The sequence below is a fragment of the Tarenaya hassleriana genome, unplaced genomic scaffold, assembly GCF_000463585.1.
Source record: "Tarenaya hassleriana unplaced genomic scaffold, ASM46358v1 Cleome20, whole genome shotgun sequence".
Taxonomy (NCBI): Eukaryota; Viridiplantae; Streptophyta; class Magnoliopsida; order Brassicales; family Cleomaceae; genus Tarenaya; species Tarenaya hassleriana.
Window position 1 is genome coordinate 1,691,159 of NW_010965373.1, and position 18,127 is coordinate 1,709,285.

The 18,127-nt window shown below is 39.2% G+C and overlaps 5 protein-coding genes and 1 non-coding gene across 8 annotated transcripts in view; 4 read left to right on the forward strand and 2 right to left on the reverse strand.

Annotated features, from left to right (window-relative positions):
- Positions 1-2,976: 2,976 nt before the first annotated feature.
- LOC104813763 (dehydrin ERD14-like) lies at positions 2,977-4,063 on the forward strand. The gene is made up of 2 exons (XM_010541507.1): positions 2,977-3,384; positions 3,580-4,063. Exons 1-2 carry the CDS (start codon positions 3,115-3,117, stop codon positions 3,850-3,852), a joined length of 543 nt encoding a protein of 180 aa, XP_010539809.1. The 5' UTR covers positions 2,977-3,114; the 3' UTR covers positions 3,853-4,063.
- Positions 4,064-5,684: 1,621 nt separating this feature from the next.
- LOC104813764 (L-ascorbate oxidase homolog) lies at positions 5,685-8,935 on the forward strand. The gene is made up of 8 exons (XM_010541508.1): positions 5,685-5,902; positions 5,995-6,104; positions 6,546-6,816; positions 7,185-7,284; positions 7,353-7,698; positions 7,950-8,315; positions 8,416-8,494; positions 8,599-8,935. The coding sequence occupies exons 1-8, from the start codon at positions 5,762-5,764 to the stop codon at positions 8,812-8,814; spliced, it is 1,629 nt and encodes a 542-aa protein (XP_010539810.1). The 5' UTR covers positions 5,685-5,761; the 3' UTR covers positions 8,815-8,935.
- A 7-nt stretch (positions 8,936-8,942) lies between these two features.
- TRNAP-UGG lies at positions 8,943-9,014 on the reverse strand. The gene has a single exon. It is a non-coding gene; the product is annotated as a tRNA-Pro (tRNA).
- A 134-nt stretch (positions 9,015-9,148) lies between these two features.
- On the forward strand, positions 9,149-11,944 carry LOC104813765 (enoyl-CoA hydratase 2, peroxisomal). Its single transcript, XM_010541510.2, has 11 exons — positions 9,149-9,258; positions 9,394-9,416; positions 9,649-9,754; positions 9,840-9,910; positions 10,386-10,458; positions 10,575-10,614; positions 10,792-10,864; positions 10,950-11,100; positions 11,225-11,295; positions 11,417-11,590; positions 11,708-11,944. Exons 1-11 carry the CDS (start codon positions 9,199-9,201, stop codon positions 11,793-11,795), a joined length of 930 nt encoding a protein of 309 aa, XP_010539812.1. The 5' UTR covers positions 9,149-9,198; the 3' UTR covers positions 11,796-11,944.
- Positions 11,945-12,159: 215 nt separating this feature from the next.
- LOC104813767 (putative tRNA pseudouridine synthase Pus10) lies at positions 12,160-16,358 on the forward strand. 2 transcript variants are annotated; one of them, XM_010541513.1, is made up of 16 exons: positions 12,160-12,411; positions 12,532-12,866; positions 13,026-13,134; positions 13,376-13,487; positions 13,776-13,822; positions 14,000-14,071; positions 14,368-14,436; positions 14,521-14,601; positions 14,680-14,799; positions 14,887-14,961; positions 15,055-15,135; positions 15,468-15,541; positions 15,654-15,714; positions 15,794-15,849; positions 15,968-16,086; positions 16,266-16,358. In XM_010541513.1, exons 1-15 carry the CDS (start codon positions 12,160-12,162, stop codon positions 16,047-16,049), a joined length of 1,626 nt encoding a protein of 541 aa, XP_010539815.1. In that variant the 3' UTR covers positions 16,050-16,086; positions 16,266-16,358. The 2 variants fall into 2 exon arrangements, with proteins under 2 accessions (XP_010539815.1, XP_010539816.1); XM_010541514.1 differs by lacking the exon at positions 16,266-16,358 and having other exon boundaries at positions 15,968-16,248.
- Positions 16,340-18,127, reverse strand: part of LOC104813766 (prolyl endopeptidase-like) — a 4,491-nt gene continuing 2,703 nt past the window's right edge. For both annotated transcript variants that reach the window (XM_010541512.2, XM_010541511.2), the window contains exons 7-12: positions 17,733-18,113; positions 17,567-17,642; positions 17,401-17,464; positions 16,866-17,007; positions 16,661-16,774; positions 16,340-16,561 (exon numbers count right to left, since the gene is read on the reverse strand). In XM_010541512.2, the coding sequence (XP_010539814.1) occupies positions 16,496-16,561; positions 16,661-16,774; positions 16,866-17,007; positions 17,401-17,464; positions 17,567-17,642; positions 17,733-18,113 (843 nt within the window). In that variant the 3' untranslated portion in view covers positions 16,340-16,495. The remainder of the gene's footprint in view (positions 16,562-16,660; positions 16,775-16,865; positions 17,008-17,400; positions 17,465-17,566; positions 17,643-17,732; positions 18,114-18,127) is intronic.

Sequence of the window (18,127 nt, forward strand, 5' to 3'; positions counted from 1 at the left end):
ATAATTTTGAAAAAAGGAAAAATAACCTAAAACTGCACATCTAAAGTTCGAATTCAAACTAAATAAGAATATTAAAAAACGATTATAACAAATGAAATTACCATTTTCGGCCTACCCACCAAGGATAAGTCCGACACTATAGGCTGGAATGTACGGACACTAATTCAATGCATTATTATTGTTGTTACATTATTGTAGTATTAGTCAATAAAGCAGTTGAAAGTTATAAATAATTGAAGGACGGTTGTAAATTTATTTCAGAGCTCTTATACATTGAGATTAAAGATAAGTCCCATATGCATAATATGCGGCCTAATATTTCTCTATATTCTCCGACAGAAATATACGAAAACTAATTACATATAACATTTTTCATCCTTGAAAAATGATATTATATAGTTTTTTTATTTGATGGTCGTGATTGAAACATTCGTAGTGTGAGAGACTATCGAAATAGAGACGTTGTCGTTCTTTTAAATTTGTTCATTAATTTTAGCGAATAAATGCGACCTAACCTTATGTAGATATTAAATTAAATCAGTCCATGGTTATGGTTTCGTGAATCTTATGGACGTCTTTATTTGATTATATGGAGAGGAGAATAGTTGGGCACGTAGGCCTTTGCCAACTCGAACACCGATCTTTTTTTGTATTGGGGCCTCAACGCACTAAACCGACCGACGACCATTATCTTTCTCTTTTTTAATATTCTCCGAAAATGACATATTATCAATTATTTTAATTTCAATAACGTTATGATTATGCATGCATGGATGCAATACATGCAACTTACGTAACCAAAATGGCCTTACGCACTTATCCTCGTGTTGCATTATCATTTATCACTAATGGGCCGCTCTACCTGCCCATAGTTACCGAGGATAGATTATTTGTTTCCATTTTAATTAATGTGGCCATAGGCACACCAAAATATTTTATCAATATTTTGATTATTATATATAAACGTGTTTAAAATATTCGAATATTAACCATTCATTTGTTGAAAGTTTCAAACCAAATCCAATATTGGGTAATTTAATTGGTAAAAAAAAAATTTCAGATAAGATTCTAATCTTCATTTAAAGAAAAAGATTTATATGAACTTGTCCGATGCTTTAAAATATTTAATTGTACAAAAAAATTGATAGATTTTCGGATTATAAACAGACTTCCAAAGTAAACTATTCAATTTGAAAGAATTCACATTAGATTAGTGATGAATTTTCTTTTATATTATTCTGTTCGGTTAGAATCCAAATATACTTATATAATACAAATCAAAATAATTACATCAAACCATACTTGTAGTCTATGTGTCAAAATGAGTCCGACTCGCGAGCTGGCTCGTGGCTCGCCAGAAAACGAGCGATCTGAACCATGATTTTTTTAGTTCATTAAAAAACGAACCTAACGAGTCAGGTTCATTGAACACGTGTTCAATGAACCTGGTTCGGCGAGTTGGCGAGCTGCTCAACGAGCTAACTTTTTTTTTAAATAAATTAAATTTATATAAAAAACTCTAATACAATTTTATATTCTTTTTTTTCATATTATTTATATGATATTATAAGTATCCTAATTATTATGATGATGATAATTGAAAATATTAAATGATATTAGAGTTTTATTAATTTTGTAAGTATTTATTTAAATTTAGAATAAATATAAATAAAAAATATTATATATCACCCTAAACCCTAAACCCTAAATCCTAAACCCTGAAGATATCAGCAAGTTGCTCGGATGTGGGAATATATTGCACAAGGCTAAGCTCTTGCTGCAGTTCCCCCTAATACTCCGAGCTGGAACAAAGAAAGAAACCAACCATCGAACTCAGTAAATCAATCTTCTTGGACAGACCTTGACTTGACGGATTCATCCAAATTTTCCCAGGAGGTTGGAGTATGTGGAGGAGCGGCTAAGGAGCCTGTGGCGAGCGGTTTAGGGTTTAGGGTTTAGGGTTTAGGGAACTCGTTCAAATCGAAAAACTGGTGAACGATCTAAGCTGAAGTTTTTCTGACTCGTTAAAAAACGAATATAACAAATCGAGTTCAAAACGATCTGAATCAAACGAGTCGAGACTCGAACGATGTGAGCTGACTCGTTTAACACCCCGAATATAATGAACAAAAGAAAGACCGTTCTCCAAATTTCTCAATACTTCTGGACAAAGATAAGAGCTTCTGCCGACGTGGCGCGAGAAATTTTGTCATATGGACCCCAGGACCAACATCTCACATTAATCCAGTCACGACCAAAATATGGGTCCCGCAGCGTCAGCGCTGAAGTTACGTACCACGTGTCATGTCGTGTTTGGTTCAAACTTTTATGTTTAGTCTTATTTTAACCGTAAGTTCCAGCGTGACGTGGTATGTGACATTGCCTGACACGTGTCGTCTCAACGGCGAGTAAATTGTGAGAGTAAGAGGTACGAGAAAGTTAATTTAAACTTTTTAAAAAGATTTTTTTTCTACCTATTTTTTTTACAAGGGAAAAACATATATTTTTTGCCCCTCTACTTATAATTTTATCTCACAAACACAGATTTACATCGTGAAGTTGAATGGACAATGATTTATACAAAATTCGGATTGTTTAATTAGATTTAGTTCGTATATTATTCACATATTATTTATTATTTGGAATAAAATACGATATATTGATTAGAATACTTTTCTTTATTGCCAATTTAAACTTTCATGAAAACTCAATTTATATATATATATATATTATGTTCCTTTCAAATGAGTTCTCATATATGTTCCTTTCGTATTAATGAACTCAACTTTTTCCATTAATGAATACTTGTAGAAAATTTGAATTCCGCACCTAAATATTTTAAGGTTTAAGTTTATTTTCTAAAAGAAGTGGGGTGAAACTGTAATATGATTAAACTTTTGCTTCTAATTTAAATATTATGGAACTGTGAGCGCGTGGGACTGGACCCTCTCCTCACGCTATAAAAAACCCTACTTTCTTCTCTCATCTCAGTGCCAGTATCATCAATCACCCAAGAAGAAGAATCAATAGAAATCCGAAGTTTCTCAGATAGACTTCAATTAGAACTTTAACTTCTTCTTCCTTTTTTTTTTCGATCAATCCTTACGCATCACCATGGCTGAGGAAGTGAAGAACGTGACTGAGCAGGAAGCGCCAAGAGTAGCGACGGATGAGTCATCGGAGACGGCAGAGGTCAAGGATCGGGGATTGTTCGATTTCATGGGGAAGAAGGATGAAGCGAAACCCGAAGAGTCGATCGCGACGGAATTCGATCACAAGGTTCAGGTGTCGGAGCCGGTGCCGGAGAAGAAGCACGAGGAGGAGGAGGAGAAGAAGCCTAGTCTCCTCGAGAAGCTTCACCGGACCAGTAGCTCTTCCAGCTCCGTAAGTTTTATTTGTAGATTCTTCCGGAGTTTGGATAAAATTGATCGTCGAACGATTTCGCTATTGGATACGCCTATAAGACAAGATTCAGTTCGATATTCTTTGTTTCTGAGATGATTATAGTCTGATCATATGATACTACTTGATCCTGGATGATCTGAGGAAATACTGTGCCAATGTTTTCTAATTCGGCAGTCGAGCGAGGAAGAGGGCGAAAATGGGGAGAAGAGGAAGAAGAAGAAGGATAAGAAGAAGACTGAAGGAGAGGAGAAAGGGTTCATGGAGAAGATAAAGGAAAAGCTGCCTGGTCAAGCCAAGACGCCGGAGGAGGCCTCAGCCGCCGAGGAGACGGCGCCACCGCAGAATCCGGCGGAGAAGAAGGGGATTCTGGAGAAGATAAAGGAGAAACTTCCTGGGTACCACACAAAGAGTGGAGAAGAGGAGAAGAAGGAAAAGGAGTCCGATTAAAGATGCGAAGAAGAATGATGAGATTTCAACCATGCTTTGCTTTATGTGATGAATGTGATGATGATGATCCTTTGTTTGTCGGTCATGTATTTTTGTGTATTCGTCTGTATAATGTCTGTGTATTGGTGTATAACCTCACATACACCATATTGATGTATGTCGGTTTGTATGTACGCTTTTACTTAAATTATAAATTAGTATTTATAAGAAATGCGAAAATTCCCAAGTTGGTTATTTGAAAATTGGGATTCTAGGAAAATCAGATCGAGGAAATTGATTATCCAGTCGTCGGATTAAATTTGATTTTTTTTTAATATCTCGAATATTATTAAAATATTTTTTTAAAAAAAAATCTTGGCGTATTCATAATATTAAGTGTATGTCGTGTGAATCGTGTTGTCTATACCTCGCTTCGCTTGCCTTTTGCTTTGATCTTATTTCGTTCTATACACAGAATATCTAATTATTCGCAAAATAGATATATACACATATACACATCCAAAATTCAGATATTCAATACTTTCAAACTTACAATTAAATTTCTAGTTTTATAGTTCGATCTATTCAAATTCAATAATGGAATACCTCCAAACATCCAATATCCAACTTTTTCGTATGTGTAGCCTACAAATAACTATTCCATCCCATAATTTAGTAATTATATTTTATTTTATTTATAGTTTTTTTTATATATCGTTTAGGTTAGGGAGCATTCAATTAAAGCCCAATAAGGCCCATTAAGTGTATATTAATAAAGAAGCCCAATACTATGGTCCGGACTCCCTGTCGCCGGAATCATTTCGACCAGATCTCCGGCCGTCGGAGTTATAATCTCCGGCGAGGTGGAAGAATCCGAAGCGAAGATAGAAGAAAACGTGAGGGTCGGACCTGAAACTTAAACCCTGAAATTTCGAGTTTTCATGAATTTTGAAAATTTTCACCCCTTGATATTAAAAAAATAAATAAATATTTATAAAGCTCTATTCTAATAATGCCGCCAAAGCAGGTAATGGCAACAAGCATGCCGCATTTTTACGTGACATATGTTCTTCTTCATTTACTACAAAAGTACAAATTTAGGTCCCATTAATACTTGCTTTCGGCCTTTCCCCCTTGATTAAGATAACTAAAGCATACGACCCAACCAAAAAAAAAAAAGAGGAATAATAAATATAATATTCCGTTTTTTTAATTATTAAAGATGAATATATTGGCATATACACATTTTTACATTTCAAACATTTCAAGTCCTGCTTTATTTGTTTTTCCTTCTTCTTTGTTCTGTCATATTATTCTATTTTATTAACTTAATCGATAGGTATGTGAAGTTTATATCGAAATATTTTATTTGAAATATCATCACCAGTTAAATATAACAAATTGAAATTTGGATTCAAAACTATTTAATGCTTATCAATGTCCCGCATTAATTAGTTTACAATAAATGTAATATTCAATACTATAAGAAGGCCCGTTGTTACAATTGCTTGAAGGAGTTCCAATATATATATATATATATATATATATATAATACTATAACAATAAAATCAATCATTTAGGAAAATAACAAAAAAATTCATTTTGTATATACCAAAGTCACTAAACCAGTGATTTCGTTTGGATCAAATTAAGTAATTGTCATAAACAACCCAAAAATGGATCATGTTGCCAAACCCTTCAGGGAGACAAAATCCACACTGTCCTAAAATTCACAATCTTGCTTTGACCGACGCTGACTTTTATTCTTCCTCTTTTTTTTTTTTCCAATTTTTCTCTCTTTTAAGGGTCTCTCTCTCTCCATCATTCTACCGCCACTGTACGGACAATTTCCTTCTCCTTCTCCTTCTTCGATTTGTTCACAGAGAGAGAGAGAGAGAGAGAGAGATTTCAGATTCCATTGCCGGAAAAAATGGCCGTTAATGCCTCATTAGCCGCGGCATTGATAGCCGGAATCTCGCTCGTCTTCGCCGTCACGGCGGAGGATCCGTACAGATTCTTCACTTGGAACGTCACTTACGGCGATATTTATCCCCTCGGCGTCCGTCAACAGGTACGTACGGATGAAATAACAGATTCCGATTCGGTTAATTCCGGTTCTCATTGGTTAGATCCGGTTTAATCGTTTTTCCCCCTTCCGGGCAGGGTATATTGATAAACGGGCAGTTTCCGGGGCCGGACGTTCGCTCGGTTACGAATGACAATCTCATCATTAACGTTTTCAATAGCCTCGACGAGCCTTTCCTTATTTCATGGTACCTCTTCTTTGGTTATATTATTTAATTTTTTAATTTTTTTTGGGTATTATTCGAATTTAATTTAATTAGAAAATGGGATTTAAGCCGCTAACTCCGCGGTAATATATGATTTATTCGACGATGAAAGTCAAATTAACATACGTTCTTTTGGTGGATATTTTGTAAGAAATGGTATGTTCTTGCATGGTAGTGATGTAAATATCAACACTGTTATTACCGTTATCACACGGTTTTCCTTGGATTATTTTTGTTTAAAAAATAAATATTGAATAATCCGAGAATAAAAACAAATCCAACTGAATAAGTATAATTTTTAAAAATTAATAAAAATAATTTATTTGTTTTAGATTTTTGGTTTGAATTATGATTAATTTTTATTTGGAAAAGTAATATTCGATTAACCGCATTAAATATTTAAAATAAATAAATAAAAAACAGGAGCGGTATACAACAGAGGAGGAACTCGTTCGTGGACGGAGTGTACGGAACAACATGCCCGATTCCTCCGGGGAAGAACTACACGTACGCTCTGCAGGTGAAGGATCAGATCGGAAGCTTCTACTACTTCCCCTCTCTCGGATTCCACAAAGCCGCCGGCGGATTCGGTGGCATCCGAATCCTCAGCCGCCCCAAGATCCCCGTCCCTTTCCCTGATCCCGCCGGCGATTACACCGTCCTCATCGGCGACTGGTATAAATCCAACCACACGGTATAATATATCCAATTGCTTCATTCTCTTCTCTCTGCATTCAGATCTGTATATGTTGAGATTCGTGCGGATGTAGAGTGTGGATTGCGTTTGGGATCGCGATTTATTGTGAATCGCGATTCCAGGCTGCCGAAATTGTTGCTCCTTGTAATTTGGTGGTTGAATTGGGGATTTAGGGAGATATGATAGTTTGTGTAAAGGGAATTTGAGGTAAACTCGGTGCACAGTTGAAAACCACATTCATACTTGTATTTTTTTTGTCTTGACAATGGAGATCGAAATCAAATGTACACATCCTGAATGATAAGGATGATGGCAATTTTTTGCTCGGAGATTTGAATTGTCTATGCTTTTACACTGTTCTGTAGGACTTGAAGGCACAACTTGATAATGGCAAGAAGCTTCCTTTGCCCGATGGAATTCTCATCAATGGCCGTGGAAGCGGTGCCACCATCAATGTTGAACAAGGTGCTCTTTCTTTTCTCTCGTCTCAGTCTAAATGTTTACGGATAACTTAGGATTGCGAGTTCTTGCAGGGAAGACATTCAGGCTGAGAATATCCAATGTGGGATTACAGACTTCCCTCAACTTCCAAATCCAAGGCCACACGATGAAGGTTGTCGAGGTAGAAGGGACACATACCCTCCAGACGACATTCTCGTCGCTTGATGTTCATGTTGGTCAATCTTACTCGGTCCTCATAACAGCAGATCAGCCTGCTCGGGATTATTACATCGTGGTCTCTTCTCAGTTTACCTCTGAAAATCTCACCACCACCGGAGTTCTCCGTTACAATAATTCCGCCGGACCTGTCTCTGGACCTATTCCCGGTGGTCCAACTGACCAAATCAACTGGTCCTTGAACCAGGCTCGAGCAATTAGGTAACCTTTCCCTCGTGGGCTCTGTCCCAAGTAATTATTATTCTGGCCATTCGCCTCTCACTAAAGTTACAGAAAGCCTTGTGGATATCCCTTAATATTTTCGTTTCAGTAGCTTTCAAGTTTGATTTGATTGGTTTTGCTAATATCAATTGGGTTTTTCGGGTTTATCTTCTCGTTGATCATGTCCTGATTTGAACAAGTTTATCCGTTTCACCTATTCTCATCTAAGTTGTTTTGCTTGGTGGTTGCAGGACTAATCTTACGGCCAGCGGACCAAGGCCAAATCCGCAGGGAACGTACCACTACGGAAAGATAAACACGACTAGAACGATCAGACTTGCTAGCTCAGCTGGACAGGTCAATGGCAAGCTAAGATACGCTGTGAATAGCATATCATTTATCCCCGCCGATACCCCGTTGAAACTCGCAGACTACTACAAGATCGACGGCGTTTTTCGGGTTGGAAGCATATCTGACCATCCCACGGGCGGAGAAATCTACCAGGATGCATCTGTCATGCAGGCTGATTACAGAGCCTTTGTGGAAATCGTGTTCGAGAACCCCGAAGATATCGTCCAAAGCTGGCACCTCAACGGTTACTCTTTCTTCGTCGTTGGGTAAGTATCTTTCCACGTATTCCCATAACCAACTCTCGAACCCGAAAATTGTCATCGTTGTAACCGATTTATTTTCTCTCGAAATTCTCGTTCGACACAGTATGGACGGTGGAGAGTGGACACCCGAAAGTAGAAACGAGTACAACCTCCACGACGCAGTTTCACGCTGCACTGTTCAGGTGAGAGATCCTTCAACACAATCGAAATTTATCATTATACCGTGCCAAAAAGATAGCCCTATAAAGCCATTTAACGGATTCGGGTTTGCCCCCCGAGAACGCAGGTGTATCGGAAGTCGTGGACGGCGATCTACGTAGCTTTGGATAACGTAGGGATGTGGAACGTGAGATCGGAGGACTGGGAAAGGCAATACTTGGGACAGCAGTTTTACTTGCGCGTCCACACAAACTCGACTTCGCCAAGAGACGAATATCCGATCCCGAAAAACTCTCTTCTTTGCGGGCGGGCGAGCGGACGACACACCAGACCGCTGCCCTGAGAGAGCTGGTTCATATGAATGATAGCAGAATAATTTGTCCTTTAAGAAGTACGATACATAACGTTTGGGTCGTTTGATCTAATACACTGTTAGCAATCAAAGTTCAAAAAAAAATTTCTAAGTTAAAAGGGGCATTCCGAGAATCGAACTCGGGACCTCTCGCACCCAAAGCGAGAATCATACCACTAGACCAAATGCCCTTGTTATTAATTTTGAAAATAATTTAAAACTCTCTTTAAAATGCCTCAAAATTCGGTCCAAATCATTTGGATAAGTCGACGCAAAAAACGCTGCGTTTCGTTGTAGTGACCATCTATACTATAATCCAAAAGAAAAATCAGCATATCAAAGGAGTTGCAGCTTTGCGTTGGTCGTGTAAGGAAAATGGCGAATCGTGATTCTGGATTCAATCCTGACCTAGCCCTCGCTCACAAATTCCCCGAGGTTTTCTTCTCTTCTTCTTCGTCGTCGTTTTCGTTCTCGATTTGTTCCACCGATCATATCTTTTCGTGATCGAGAAGGACATATCTGCAATCTCTCCCTTTAATCGCTATTTCTGTTTTTTCTTCTTCTTCGCAGACCAGATATACTTACAACGAAAGGTTTGCATCTTCTCTATCGCGTTTATATTCGTGTCTGTGCATATGTGGATATGGGGTTTCTTTGTTTTTTCTTCCTTTGTTAGGAATCTATGGTGTATGAATTTGCGTAATTGATGTTAAGATGATGGAAAGTGAAGGAAAAAAATTGTTAATTTCTTCATTGTTTCGCTGCTGGGTTACAGTTAATGAAATTTCCTCTTGTATGAACAACTTGTTCTGCCTGTGGAAACAGAGATGTAGCAATCTATGCTTTGGGAGTTGGTGCGTGTGGAAGTGATGCTGTTGATTCGGATGAGCTGAAGTTCGTATACCATGAAAATGGACAACAGTTTGTCCAGGTATCTGATAACTGAGCTGGGTTTAGTTTTGTCCGGATTATGCTTTCGAGTGTTTTTGATATCCCTTGTCGTGTCCTGTGTTCAGGTCCTGCCGACTTTTTCTGCTCTGTTTTCACTTGGATCTCTGACCAAAGGTCTGAACTTGCCAAGTTTTCAGTAAGCACTGTACTCTTTTTTGGTTATTTGTTATCTCAGAGGCAAATTGATATGAGCACCTTAAAGAATGATCATATCCTACGAATTTGGCTCGATTGGTTTCATCCAGAGCACCTGCTCTAGTAGATGACTTGTTCGATGCTCGTCGGTGTTTAGGCAGTCGCTGAGTCACATGGATATACTAGACCCGGGGACTTTGTTGTCGTAAAGGCCTTGATACTCTTTGAATCGAAGGAAAGAAAAAAACATGAAAAATGAAACTGCGACCATCATCTTGCTGTGTATACTTGGTTACAAATGCTTTGTGCAGTCGGATTTCTTTATAGTGGAAGGTATTATATTATATAGGTTTGTGAATTTTGGGAACACTGCCTTGCATTTGGTCTGATAGAATTTCATCCGACCTGCTTCTAAGGTTTGAACTGTCCGAGTTTATAATCATGGTGTTATCATTATGCCTGTTTCGTGTTTGCAGATATGATCCTCGCCTCCTGTTACATGGACAGCAATACATAGAAATATACAAGCCGTTTCCTTCCAGTGCTTCTGTAAGTAACTCGGCATAGGTTTTTTAATCACTCAGGGGAATCCATTATAGAATTTTCCTTGAGAAATCTTCAGCAATCCATTTCTAAATATGCCGTTGTTTCTGTTTATTTTGCAGTTAATAAACAAAGTTGGTCTGGCTGGATTGCAGGACAAAGGTACATATAATTGTATCTAAACCCATCTCGCTTTATTCATTAGCCATTCCATTCTCCACTGCCACTGTTCCCTTTCTCATAATGCCATTTTATCTTCTATATTCTGCATCTAGCACTGACCGTAATGGAAGAGAATGCATTAGATATTTGATTTATTCTGCCCCGATAATTTTCCAGGTAAAGCAGCGATTCTTGAGGTGGAAACCAAAAGCTACAATGAAGAATCTGGTGAATTGTTGTGCATGAATAGGTAAAATAAATGGTTATGAAGAAAATTTAAATTTGAGCTCGGAACCTCGTGAATGAACTTAATTGAACTGTGAATAATTCCGCAGGACAACTGCGTTTTTGCGAGGTGCTGGTGGATTCTCGAATTCATCACAACCGTTTTCTTATAAAAACTATCCAAGTAACCAGGTTTCGACTGTGAAAATCCCCAAGAGTCAGCCTTTTGCTGTGCACGAGGAACGTACCCAACCATCACAGGCATGTTCATGATACATAAATTTGTTTGCTGGATTCGAGAATTTGACTCTAATTATTATTCGAGGATATTTAGTAATACATTTTCATTTTCACGGCTGCTGCTTTGCTGTGATTTCATCGGCAGGCATTGCTATATAGGCTCTCTGGTGATTATAATCCCTTGCATTCAGATCCAGAACTTGCAAAACTTGCCGGGTAATCGTTTACTTACACTAACATTGTTTTGATACGATTTCTCTCTGTCATGACCGATCACCTTTTTTTTTTCCTGATAATAATGGAGTAACTAATCTTGTTCTGACCAAACATGATTCAGATTCCAACGCCCGATATTACACGGGTTATGCACACTCGGCTTTGCAGTCAGGGCAGTCATCAAATGCATTTGCAAGGGCGATGCATTCGCCCTCAAAACCATATCCGGCAGGTTCCTCTTGCACGTTTTCCCTGGCGAAACTCTTATCACTGAAATGTGGCTCGACGGGTTGAGGTAAGATAAACGCTGTTTTCTGTTATGTTCTTTCGGAAAACAAACGTATGAGCCGAAGAGACCTGTCTGTTTTAAATTGGATCGGATCTAATGATTGTTCATTGTATATATGTGCAGGGTTATATTTCAGACAAAAGTGAAGGAAAGAGACCGTGCGGTGTTGTCTGGTTACGTAGATATTCGTGGTTTAGCTTCATCACTATAAGATATATCTTGTGTGTTGGCTATTTACAATATGAGAATATCAAACTGGATTTACAAAATAATAATAAGGACATCTCTTAATGTTCTTATTGTATACAGAATCAGTAAAACTTTGGATATCGAACTCATTTTGCGTTTGCGTTTGCGTTTGCGATTGTTTTTTTTGTCAGCGTTTGTGGTTATTAGCGTTTGCGCTTTGCAAATGTTAACATGTTTATCCAGTTGGCGATAGATTGGTCCCAACGCAAATGTTGTTCCATTTTTTTTTTAACTGAAAAAGAACGAACATGTCTTTATTTTAACGGAAGAATAATTGGAAAAAGAAAATAAATAATATTAATTAATCATAAGTTCACTATTTTAATATGTACATAATATACATGTACTTATTCAAATATCTTGATGCACTCCAAGTCCTGCAGGCGCAACTCATCGGTAAAACGACATCGTTCCTTGAGTTTCAGAAAATGTCAGAAGTTACAGATGCTTCATGCGCCGCCGCCGCATCCACCGTCACCGGCGGCGTCCCCGGACCCGGTGACAACGGGGATTCGCGAGGGCACGAAGCAGCTCAATCTATTCACTCCGACGTCGTGAAGGACCTCCTTTCTCTCGGCGTTCGTGCTCTTTGCTCTTCTTCTCAGTGATTCTTAGGGTTTGATGCTTCGTTTGTGCATGATTCTTAGGGTTTGCTTTTGAAATTTTCCGAGTGATTCGATGTGGTATTGCTATGTTAGGTATGCGAGAGATGCATCTTCCGATTGGTAGCAATCCGAGGTTTCGATTCGGTTTTTTCTTCGGTCTCGACGTCGACTCTCCGGAGTCGGAATGCAGTTGATGGCGACACGAGTGTCCCGTCGGAGTCTGACCACTCTGGCGTCTGTATTGTTTGCTTAGGCGTTTTGCAGTTCATTTATTCCGACGACAAACAGACAGTGGTGAAAATGGAGAGTAATAGTGATTTTGCTACGAGGATAGCGGAATTTGTGAAGCAGAGTCATCATGAGTTCGATAGCTTTGGTCTCGAAGTCTCTGTGCCGTCGGTTATCACTGAGAATGAATCTGCAGTCATGTAAGCTTTGCGTTCATCAACGTCTGAAACTTAAATATATTGCTGTTTTGCTACAAAGCCATGCCCTTTCTGATTCAGTGCAATGCCAAGACATACTTCAGGTTTGCAAAGTTTCACTCTTTTTTCAGCATTACATTTTGCTGCATTTCATCATTGTAGGTCATACCTGAAAGGAAAGTATGAATCTGAAGTTTGGCTGGATACTGAAAGAACTTCAGTAAAGGATGCCTTGAAAAATCTGATTTTAGATCTCCTGAAGAATTCACTGGTGAGTTCAAATTCGCTTGTATAGATTTATGTCAGCGACGTTGTTGGCTTGTTCCTTTTTCCTCCTGTGGTACTGTTGTTTGCTATCATACATAATGGATGTTTGAATCTTCCACCACTATGGGAAGAAGATACAATTTCAAGAGGGAATAGCGGACATGCAGAGAGAATTTCGAGAGTAAAAATATGTTGAAAAAAGTGGGGTTACCTTCAACTGTCATCATAAAATTGAAGTTTTTCAGGATGCTAAATCAGATTCAAGCCCTTTCCGCATACGTTTGACATACACCAACTCACCAAATGAGGTTGATAGTGCTGCTGAAACAAAGGGTGAGCAAAAGAGGAGGAGAACAGGTGTGTTTACAGAGGCCGGATACTTGTTTGATTTCTTTGAACTCGACATATTTTAAATTTGCTAAAGGGTTCGGGGAGATAATGGGTTTCAATTGATATTTGACTTGTAGGGTGCATGCATCATTACTTGAACTTTCCCTCATTTCTGTAGTTTATCTTGTTCGTGGCCCTTTTAATCAGATGACAAATGCCTCTTAACCAAATTGCAAATTGTTCTGATTGCTATTATTTCCTGAGCTTTGTTTTTGGATATGAAAAATGATTGCCATGATATTTCCTGTGGCGCAGACAAAGAAAATGGATCAAACTGTATGTTGCAGAATTCACTGAAAAAGGTAAATGTTTGCATGTTCGTCCTACAGCTTCTGTATTACGTCATTATTTTGAAGCACTGTACACATATATCCTGGATAAGCTCATGTTGTTCTGTGGTTGACCATCTTATGTTTCAATCGTTTGCCTGCTTGGATGCACTCATACGTCAACAGCTTTTGGGTTTTCTACCTGTCCAGGTTTACAAACCATGCAGCTTGGAAGTGCTTTTCCACAAAATGCCTATCTACTTTGGTGGGAGATACCTCAAAGTAAGTTATTGGTTATTGTGGTTGTGCGATATAGTGAATTGTTATATCAATGATCATTTTGAAGTGGGGAATTTAAGTGTCCATGTGTGCACATCCCATCCTGAACTGTGTATATTCCACTTTACTGGACTTTTGCAAACCATTATGATGTAGATTCATCGACATATTATAGATACTCGAGAAAAATGACTCCTTGTAACATTTGCATTGTAATGGGAAAATGTTGTGTGCTGCAGTGATAGGGTAACAGATTTTACTCCAGCGCCAGTTTGAAGATTCCCTTTTTTTTTTTGCAGTTCTCAAGAAACGTGAGTCAGACACGATGGATTATTGATGATGAAAGGATGGGTGAAGCCTCCGTTGAGGTAGTCTCGTGCTGGTTATCTCGACATTCTCATTTTATAACTAAAGAAGATCAGTGAGTCCAAAAGTTTTTCTTACCTCTTCAGGAGATAATTGGGAGCAACATTCTTCCAGCATGCTTTGGTGATAACTACAAATTCCACGCAGCTGGTAGAGAAGATATTGATGTAATAAAGTGTCCCTTTCTTGTTTTCATGTTTAAACTCGCTAAGTTTACCCTGATAGTATGAAAGAACTGTTTTCAGGTTCGGATGTTAGGTTCAGGCAGACCTTTCTTGCTTGAGATTCAGAATCCCCGCCGATTCCCATCAGTGGATTTGCTGAAGGAAATCGAAGCTAAGATGAACAACTTGGAAAACAAACTAGTGAGTGCAAACTGATCACGCTCAGCTGTAACAGTCTGTTTGATTCTCTGCGTAATTTGGAGCTTAGAAACACCATTCTTGCTGCAGGTGGGGGTAAGAAACCTAACGCTTTTGGAAAATCATTGTTGGAACCTTATGCGCGAAGGAGAAGGAGAGAAGAGGGTCGGTCTCATCTGTTGAACTATTTTCAGCTTGACGTAAATAAAGCTTTAGGAAAAGAAAAGTAACAAAGATTTATTTTCATATGTCTTGCAGAAGCAATATGCTGCGCTTGTGTGGATTTCTCGTCCACTCGAAGATAAAGACTTGGAGTCCATTTCTTCTCTAAAAGAATTGGTGCGTCATTTGGTCCTGATTTACTGTTTTGACGGTGTGTGCTTCTGGGTATTTTTAATAGTCTTCTGTTGAAGTATAACCTTCAGGTTATAAACGGTATAACCGGGATTGGGGAATCCCATGATATTTTCATAACTCTAGCCATACTAGGTGAATCTTAGACTTGGATATTTAACAAGTAATTCCATTTTAATACTTGTATTTCATTTCTCAATCGCTCCCACCATGATAAACAACAATTATCATATTTTTTTCTAGTATCGGAAACTTCTCTTTTGGCTGCTCTGCTGAGAAAGGTCTCAAGCCATTGACGCCTCCATTCTTTGTTGCAGAAAATCTTGCAGAGAACTCCAGTACGGGTGCTTCACCGACGAAGTCCATTGGACCGAGAAAAGATTATACACTGGTCAGTGATATGGCCTCTGTTGTTTCCACTCATCCGATTTTTAATCGTTGTTCCATGATAATGCTTCGCCTTAGTTTTTACTAAAGATTGTTTTCCTCGTTCCAATCTTCAGGATGAATATCGAGAAGATAGAAGGGAATTGTCAGTATTTTCTCTTGCATCTGTGCACCCAGGTACCGAATCTTGTTTCCCGATGTTGTTGTACTCAATAGACGATGATTGGTAACTGCAGAATCTGTTTATAAAATGTAGGCTGGGACATACATCAAGGAATTCGTTCATGGAGATTTGGGTCGGACCAGTCCCAGGTATAAGAACTGTGACTATGCAGGGATTAACATATGTGCGAACAAAAGTCTATTAAATGTGAAGAAACAAAAGAACGATAAGCCGTCTTTACTAAACGGGTTGTTTCATCACTTGCAGCATCGGATCGATTTTAGGATGCAGGGTTGAGATACTGCAGCTTGATGTCACAGACGTCAAAATGGATTTCCTTGATGACTGAATAGAGGCGAGAATCAACGAGATGATTCTGTCAAAAGGTAGGCAAATTCCAGTCTTCCCCCTTGAGAAAACCGCAGCCGGGTTGTGTGATTTTGAGTTTTGAAGCTGGGAGAAAGTCCCGATCAAATTTTTGGTCTGCGTTCATATGAAACATTAGGATGTATTATTATTGTTCACAGTTTGATTTACCTGTTCTTATATCCTCCTCTCTTTCCAGTGGGAATCTACCGAAACGAGGAGGAAGCTTTTTTACTTTATTTGAGCAAGAGGCCAATAAACTAGAATGCGGAAGAAGCCGAAATCTGTGGAAAACCTTGTTTCACAACTTGTCTGCTATACTCGGTTATCGTTTATTAGATAGTCGATGATAAATTATAATAAAGCTCTACAGAGCCCAAATAAAACAGATGTGTCAGAAGTCGCCCATCCATCCATACGAGTAAGGATTCAGTCGATCCATGAAGCACCAAGCGTCTTGGCCATAAAAGCGTACCTATCAGCCGCCTCCTCTATCTGTTCCACCACCCCACAAAGGTTAGTCATTATATTACATTATTATCGACACTATCCAAACTCATCATTCTTATGACAACCAAGGAAGTATTTTTTTACCATCTTTTGAGTGGACCGTCCTGCTCCATGCCCGGCTTTAACTTCTATTCTGCCGACTATCGGGTTCGTCTGAGGGCTCTCGTCTAAGCTCATGCACAGCTCATACTGCATAGTCTGCAAACCACACGGAAACGATACCTTGTTTGAACAATGTATCGGAAGCAGAGGGAGAGAGGGGATGAGAAAGTAACGGAGAAAGACGAACCGCTAGAAATTTCAGGGAGTGGAGGGGAACGACTCTGTCATCGTGGTCTGCTGTCAGCAACATGGTGGGTGGGTACTGAACCAAGCGGCTGTCCGTTCTCTGCTCCTCCCATGGCCTCTTCACATTGTGCAGAGGTGAGTACCTTTTTTACAACATAATACCACACGGATTTAGAAACTACTAGAATAAGCATACACGAATAAGATTTTTTGTAGTATGACTGGACCCGCAAAATTGGGTACTCATCCTCCGATGGAACTACGGTATAGCAATGGCGAGACACCAAACTTTCGGGTTTGAGTTCAGGTATTAGATGGTGATAACCCAAACCCACGGATACTCGCACAACCTTGTGCGTAACATAGAGCAAAACCTGACCACGTAACCCGCTAGTATCCAAATATCTGGAACTCTATAGATACCCGAGTTTTGGGTACCGAATAACATGGATATGGAGACGGTTCGAAACCTCGGAATCTGAAAGTGACCAACCTGTGCTCAGCCCTAGTTCTGAGTGTGAGAAATAGAGACTTACTTGATCAGCCAATGAAACTCATCTTCCTTGTCGGAGCAGCCATATTCAGAAGTCCACGCATGACCTGTTGTGGACAACAACAGGATTTGGCTTACTTATGGTCTCCATCCGCAAAACTATCAGCGCAAACATAAGAGGAAAGAAGAGCGACAAAGATTGAACTCACCTATGGTAAACTTGTGAAACCGAAGCATGTCCATGACGCCAACATGAGCCAGAGCACAGCCAAAAAGATCTGGTCTCTGTCCAAAAAAAGTAAGTTTTTGTACATAAATACATCCCAACTAAATGAAATTACACTTGTGATTCATAAGCTGTCATCTGTAGTCTACCTGATTAATGCAAGCTCCGATCAGAAGTCCGCCATTGCTGCCACCTTCGATGCACAATTTTCCCGGTTGCGTATAACCTGCTGTTACAAGGTACTCTGCCCCGGAAATGAAGTCATCAAAGCAAGTCTGTTTCTTGGCAAGTGCACCTGCTTTGTGCCATTCCTCACCATATTCTCCTCCACCACGGAGATTCGCAAAGCAGAAAACAGTGCCGAGATGTCTACTGAGAACGATACGGCTGACACTGAAGAACGGCGTTATGCTTATGTTAAACCCGCCATAGGCATAGAGCAAACATGGGTGTGATCCATCAAGCTCGATTCCCTTTTTGGCTACAATGAACATCGGTATCTTGGTTCCGTCCTTACTCGGGTAGAAGACCTGGAAAGGGAAAG